The sequence below is a fragment of the Antrostomus carolinensis genome, unplaced genomic scaffold (assembly GCF_000700745.2).
Source record: "Antrostomus carolinensis isolate BGI_N321 unplaced genomic scaffold, ASM70074v2 scaffold10197, whole genome shotgun sequence".
In the NCBI taxonomy this organism is placed as follows: Eukaryota; Metazoa; Chordata; class Aves; order Caprimulgiformes; family Caprimulgidae; genus Antrostomus; species Antrostomus carolinensis.
The window spans coordinates 6366-13774 of NW_010329480.1; the positions used below are offsets into that span (position 1 = coordinate 6366).

Sequence of the window (7409 nt, forward strand, 5' to 3'; positions counted from 1 at the left end):
TAACCTTAATTTCACATCCTCTCTTTCTCTTCCTCCTTCCTTTTAGACAAACCAGAACTCTTTTAGATAAGAACATCAAAGGAAAGAAGAAAGAGGAGTAATGTGGTTCACAGCTAAACACCTACGTTTCTTTAGTTCCTCGAATATAAGCCAGAAGCTCTGGAAGACTTTATGCAGTGCATCAGAAATTTAATGTAGTTCTTCATGTGTTAAATTTTTGGTTGTTTCAAAAGTATCAGTCTTTGCTTCTTAATATTATATTAAAAAAAAGGTTATAATAGGACTTCAAAAGATAAATTTACAGTACAAAATATCAACTCTATGTATGTGAAGTTAACAAATAGGATGGATTTAGTCTTCATGGGTTCTAAGATGATGTTTGGAGGCATTTATAAAGACTTAATTTTGATAATTTGATTACTCTTTATTGTAGTTCTGCCTTTGACACAAAAACTGGGTTGCGTGTGGCTGTAAAGAAGCTGTCCCGACCATTTCAGTCTATCATCCATGCCAAAAGGACCTACCGAGAGCTACGACTGCTTAAGCACATGAAACATGAAAATGTAAGTGGAAGGAGATGGTATGAAAAGTTGATCTAAAATTGGACTATCCAGTGAGCATCTAACGTGATTGCATTTAAGGATCTTGTTGCATACATTGTTTTCTAATACTAAATACAAAGCTTGCAGTAGTCCGAGGGATTATAGTTGTAGAAAAGCACGCAGATTTAAAAAAAACCCACCAAAACAACAACAAAAAACCCCAGCATAACCAATTTTTTATTTAAGGATGTTCATATTTCCTAGAACAGTCTAGAAATGACTGCTTAGCAGGTTAATTTAGGACACAGGTGGTGTCATTTACATTCTCCTGCACCCTTGCTGTAATGAACTGTAGTTTTTGTTATGTTAATAATTCCTTTAAAAAAGGAAAATCCCAAAGTTTGTTTTTTTTAGAGTCTTCCCTGTGGAATAGATGTTCACCTGTAGGTAAAATAGGGAGGAAAAAAGGGGGTGATGAGGGGGTAGAAGTCAGATGGCTTTTCATACAAGCCACCCACTTAAATCATCAACAGGGAAACAAAATAGGATGTGACAAATGTTACGTTGAACTGTTTTTTGATATAATCTACATCTGGTATAGAAAATAGAAACTGATTGACCTGTTTTTTATGTCTGTGGCATTAACACACCAACATGTTTATATTGCATGCTGTTTGGAGCAAATATGTGCAGCAGAGCAAAAAGCCTCCTAACTTACCCTCTGTAGAGCTGTCAGCATGTCAAGAGGAAAGGAAGGCTCTTAATTTCTTTTGTCCAAGCAAACTCCAACTTAGCAAAAGGGAAATACTGTTTGGTAAGTGAGCTGAGCAAACCCAGGACCTTTATCGAGCACAAAAAGCCAAACAAACCTGATTTTGTTGGAATTTCTCCTTGGATGCTCTGGTCAGAGCTTGTGTTGAGGCATTGGTGGCTGTGTGCTGTGGCTCCTGACCCCCACACTCAGCACCTGCTATCCCCTAAATCTTTTTGGTGTTTTTAGTGTGGCTAACATAATTGGAATTTTTGATGCACCTGGAATACTGCGTCCAGTTCTGGAGCCCCCAACATAAGAAAGACATGGACCAGTTAGAACAAGTCCAGAGAAGGGCCACCAGGATGATCCGAGGGCTGGAGCACCTCTCCTGTGAAGACAGGCTGCAAGAGTTGGGACTGTTCAGCCTGGAGAAGAGAAGGCTCCGGGGAGCTCTTATAGCGGACTCCCAGTACCTGAAGGGGCTACAAGAAAGCTGGGGAGGGACTTTTCATAAGGGCAGTTAATGACAAAACAAGGGGAAATGGGTTTAAACTGAAAGAGGGGAGGTTTAGATGAGATATTAGGAAGAAGTTTTTCACTGTGAGGGTGGTGAGACACTGGAACAGGTTGCCCAAGGAAGTTGTGGATGCCCCCGCCCTGGAAGTGTTGAAGGCCAGGCTGGATGAGGCTTGGAGCAACCTGGTCTAGTGGAAGGTGTCCCTGCTGCTGGCAGGGGGGGTGGGACTGGATGAGCTTTAAGGTCCCTTCCAACCCAAACCATTCTATGATTCTATGATATATATACACTATTGTCAACAATTCCTCCTCAGAGCCTCTGTACAATACCATTGTCTCAACAGTAGAGGTAAAATTTGATCTTGCTTAACATCCATCCTCTGGAGTTTTTCTTCTGCACCCATTCTCATGGCTGAGATATTCTCCAAACAGGAAAGCTTTGAATATCTGTTCCTCCCAATAAAAATCAGCGTATCAATCCATTTTGTCTAAACTAACAAGGTTAAGCAATGGAAATTAGATTGTGAGTGGTGCTGCACCAATTCTGTGACATTCGTTAATATTTTAGGGATTAGTATTGCAAAAAGCCTATGTAGCTTTAAGAGCAAGAGGTAAAAGGAAGTTAAGTTGTTTATATATAGAAATATTTATTATCAGTTCATCGTCCTGTTGTCTATCTGTGGGAAGTTTATCGAGGTTGTGGTTTAAAAATCCTGCAGATGCAGAGATGTTCAGGGAGGCTTGTTAGTGCTGGTGTCTTAACTATTCAAATCACAGTTTGGACAGAAAACATTGGATTTTACATGGCACAGTAGGCACCAGCAAACCTGGTGGCTATGGCAGTTAAAGGAGCTTGAGCATAGGAGGGGTTTCTAGATCCTGTATCCAGTCTGGTTCATGAAGATCTTGAGCAAAGAAATGAACCTGCAGAGCACTCGAGCGTGTCTGCCTTCTATTTTCAAGTTCCAAGAAGCCTTGTTAGCTTGTATAAAGCACAACATTGAGCAGATGGGAGAGCAAATGGGTTTGTTGTCATATGAAGAAGTTAATAAGCTCTCTGACATCCTAAAATGCCGGGAGGGGAAAGCAAAAGGTTAGGAGTTTGGGTTCTGAGTCTCCTGGTGTTCACACTTCCTTAGAAGTGAGTCAGTGATGCGCTGCGGAATTGCTGTATTTAAGTGTTTGTGGAACTCCGTGAAAGATATGGATAGTTTGATACTGTGCTTTACAGTGTTGCCAGATAAAAAAAGATAATTAAAAAAACCCTGAAGTCTCAAGAACAAAGTCAGTTTTTGTCTTTCCAGGCTGAACTGGGTGGATAATGTTATTTTTTATTTTTTTTTCCTGTAAAAACTGATAGGGAAGAGTCCACTGGAGAGAGAGACACTGTAAGCACAAGAATTACTATACAGGGTGGATGTGAATGTTAGAATTTAAGAAGATACCTGTCTAGAAATGAAGTTGCTGCCATGTATATCAAGAGAGGCAGGAAAGTGTGCTCTCTCCAGTTTCCTCAATAAAATGCAATCTATAAGCTATAACATAGATTAGACAGAGACTTTTATTTCCTACCCACTTGCTCTCTTTTCCAAAAGCATAGTCTAAATTCCCCAAAGATTTTTGTCTTTAATTCTCTGCTTGAACGTAACTCAGTTGGCTCTGACATCCTTGGGAAGTGTAAACAGTGGGATAAAAAGGATGGTGCAAAGGGGAAGACACAAACCCATCTCTTGGTTTGGTGTGTGTGTTTCAACCATGGCTGAAGTCGCTGACTTTAGAAGGGAAGAGGAGTCTTTTGGAGGTGGATGAAGAGAACCTGTCCCTTTATCTTGTATATTCATAAAATAAAATATGATTTGCTATTAAGAGAAGGAAAATAAAGTTTAAAAACACATTCCAGTGAAACACATTCTTCACTGTGAGGGTGGTCAGACACTGGAACAGGTTGGCCAGAGAGGCTGTGGCTGCTCCTCCCTGGAAGTGTTCTCGGCCAGGTTGGATGAGGCTTTGAGCAACCTGGTCTAGTGGAAGGTGTCCCTGCTGCTGGCAGGGGGGTTGGGACTGGATGAGCTTTAAGGTCCCTTCCAACCCAAACCATTCTATGATTCTATGAAAATTAGAACAATCTTTATCAACCAGATGGATATTTTTAAATTATATAAATGACCTAGAAGATAATTGTGGGATGATAAGCTATAGTTATTCTTTTCCACAAGGTAACACATGCATATTCTTTCACTCTCTACTGTTAGCAGCTCAGCAGTAAAATGAAAGGTGGAATAGCTGCTCTTTGGGCAGAAAATACAAATAACAGTGCGAAGCTGTTTGTGAAAATGGGGTCCTCATTGCATCGTGCTCTTTTCCTCGTTTATTTTCCTTTGTAGTCATTATTATTCATTGCTTGTGTTACAGATCCTTGAATTTTTCTAGCCATGACTCTGTACAAGTGAAACAAATATAGTCTCCCAGTTGTGATATTTAGTATGTAGTCAGCACAATAACTAAGAATTGAGCAGGAAGCAAACAGTTTTGTCTAGTGATTAGGGGTTTTTTTGTTGTTGTTTTTCTCATCCATTTATTTCCTGAACAAACTTTGGGTGATTTTTGCAAGAAGATATTCTAAACCAGTGTTTGTATGTGCCTTTTGTTATAGCTCCTGTTTGATTTTAAATGGATGGCTGGTGTGAAAAGGCAGCTCTGTATTTTTAACCTTAATATTTATGACTTGAATGTTTGTTTCTGATGTTGTATGAACACTGATTTGTCTATATCTGAATGATTTATGTAGTTGGAAGCAAAACATCTGCTGGAATGAGCAGTTTCTACTGCACAAAGGATCTTATTAACTGTATCATATTATACTATGAATGTATTTCACAGCTTTTTCACTTTACTGTTTGTTTTTTTTCTAGGTGATTGGTTTGTTGGATGTGTTCACCCCTGCGAAGTCACTAGAAGAATTCAATGATGTGTAGGTAACATCTCTGAAGACTGCAACAAAACATCTTGTGTATCTTCATTGCATCTCCCAGATTGTTACAGAAATATTTGCCACTTTAATTTGCCTGCCATCATTCTCAAACAATTCTGAATTCCAACACAGAGATACTAAGATATCCAAAACTGTTGGACTCTTTAAACTTGTTCATTTATGTTTTATTGACCAATGCTGTAGGAATCTGCGTACTAATTTGCTATATTATTTAAAGTGTCATGAACTTCAGCAGTGTTCATTCAGCAACGTGCTTTGAGACAGTCAGCCCTGCTCCTGGAGCTTCACAGGGATATCCTAATCCTGTTGAAGGGATTTCTTCATAGCCTTTGTGTTTCCTTTTGTTCATAGGTACTTGGTGACACACCTTATGGGAGCAGATCTGAACAACATTGTGAAATGCCAGAAACTCACCGATGACCATGTGCAGTTCCTCATATACCAGATTCTTCGGGGACTGAAGGTACTTGCTCCTGCCCTACCTGAATGTTGATAGCTCATCAATGGGAGGTGGAAGTTCTTGATGAGTGTCATATCCTGAGATTCATATGAGTACATAGTAGGGCTTCTGTAACTTCCCTAACGTATCATAGGATAACCTTTTATTCTTGTTCCTCCCCTCCATACCTCTTTGGAGCTCTGTATCAATAAAGCTATCATTTAAGAAGATATTTCTAGATGTTCCTGTGGGCACAGTCTGGCAGAGTATGTGCCCTCCAATCTGCTCTATGAATCAATCAGTTTTGTTTATTTGTGTTGTCCCATTCGTGGTGGCAATGCTCCTGGGTGTTCCTAAGCAGAGACAAAGCAAAACACCTAGACCTGCTTGAAACCCATGGACACACATTTGGTTCCTTCTGCAGACAAGCTGGAGCATTTGAATTGTGTGGGATGGGGCAGGGCAGTATTGTCTAGTGAAGAAATGAGAAGGAGGCTACTTGGACTGTTAAATAAAATTTGTCATCTTGCCTTACAGTACATCCATTCAGCTGACATAATACACAGGGTGAGTATGTATCCCAAGATTGTTTCCTTCCAATGTAGCACCTGTAGAAACAAGAAGAAATTTCCATTATTTCAGTTAAACATAGGAAGTGGTTGTCAAGGTCCATAGTTTCTGTTCCTGCCTGTATTTGGCTTGTATCTTTGTGAAATAGATTATTTATTAAATTTACATCTACAGCACTGGTATTACAATAAGCCTTTATGCATTTTTGCTTATATGTGACACCTCAGAGGATCACAGGAGAGAGAGCTGACTCTGGGATTAAATCATTTCCCCAAGTAATGGAAAGTTGATATTTACAGCGAGTTAGAATCTATTTTCTGTCTGTGTTTACATTTTTATCTGCTTTAGACTTGTGAAACAATATATATACTGCTGTTAATGCTGATCTGTGATGTTTTTTGATTTTTTTTTAGGATTTAAAGCCTAGTAACTTAGCTGTAAATGAAGACTGTGAGCTCAAGGTAATGTAATCACAAGATCTGATTGGTTTGACTGTGAGTTGAGTGAATGCTTTGTGGATGTCCTTGGTATGAAAGGGGTAAAATAATTCCTTATAGAAATACTTTTGTGGCCCAAAGTAACATCATCCTTCCAAGCTGTGAAGAGTTGTAAGGATGTTTTTGCTCTATCTGTTCATGTGTTTTCAATGAATCATCATGAAAATGAAGAGTTAACAGCTCTAATTTGGGTTTAGTTGCTTCAGAGAGAAGATACCCAGACATAATTCTGATTGTTGAGTCCTATGCTGTTCTAGGCTAGTGTCTTTTAACAGGTTGTGAAATTTAGTTTCATAATCTGCTTTTGCAGTTGCACCACATCTCCTCCACCCAATCCAATAAGTGCCTGGTTATTAGCTCTAGCTAGTTTGTGTTGTTCCACTGCAGTAGTTGGTGGATGTCTTTTCTGTTCTGTAGATCCTGGATTTTGGCTTGGCCCGACACACAGATGATGAGATGACCGGGTATGTGGCTACCCGGTGGTACAGGGCTCCTGAGATCATGCTGAACTGGATGCATTACAACCAGACAGGTACTGCATTTAACTAACACCAGGCTTTTCAATTCCTGAATTGTAGAAATAAAGAGGTTGTCCTTTGTACCTGCTCCTTTCCATTTGATCACATAAGTTGACAATCACGGTAATTATGCTTCAGTAACAATAGAATCATAGAATCCCAGACTGGTTTGGGTTGGAAGGGACCTTAAAGCTCATCCAGTCCCAACCCCCCTGCCATCAGCAGGGACACCAAGGCATAGATTAGTATTTGAACCATGGTCTGTCTACCAGATGTGAGTTAAGAATCATTGTGAGAGCATTCTCAAGACTTCTTTAAACTTGAACCTTTGAAATGGCAATCAGCACAATACTGCCAGCACTTACCCCTTATTTTTCCTAGCACAGTGGCTTTTAAAGGAAGTGAATGGAATGTATCTGGATGAGGAGAAGGTGTGTTTCTAGGAAGCTGCTGGGAGTATGCTGAAAAATGTCTGGAGTTACGGTGTGAAGAAAGGCTAAGAAGTATATAAGTCTCCCTTCTTTTCCTCTCTTCTTAGCCACTTCTTCACAGTTTCCAGTATCTTCTCAGCAACACACCAT

The 7409-nt window shown here is 39.7% G+C and overlaps 1 protein-coding gene across 1 annotated transcript in view; it reads left to right on the forward strand.

Moving 5' to 3' along the window:
- Window positions 1-438: 438 nt before the first annotated feature.
- LOC104528537 (mitogen-activated protein kinase 14) overlaps window positions 439-7409 on the forward strand; it is a gene marked incomplete at its 3' end in the record, with an annotated part of 13568 nt that continues 6597 nt past the window's right edge. Inside the window, exons 1-6 of the mRNA XM_010172575.1 lie at window positions 439-563; window positions 4725-4783; window positions 5156-5267; window positions 5781-5810; window positions 6227-6274; window positions 6728-6842. Coding sequence (XP_010170877.1) covers window positions 549-563; window positions 4725-4783; window positions 5156-5267; window positions 5781-5810; window positions 6227-6274; window positions 6728-6842 — 379 coding nt within the window. The remainder of the gene's footprint in view (window positions 564-4724; window positions 4784-5155; window positions 5268-5780; window positions 5811-6226; window positions 6275-6727; window positions 6843-7409) is intronic.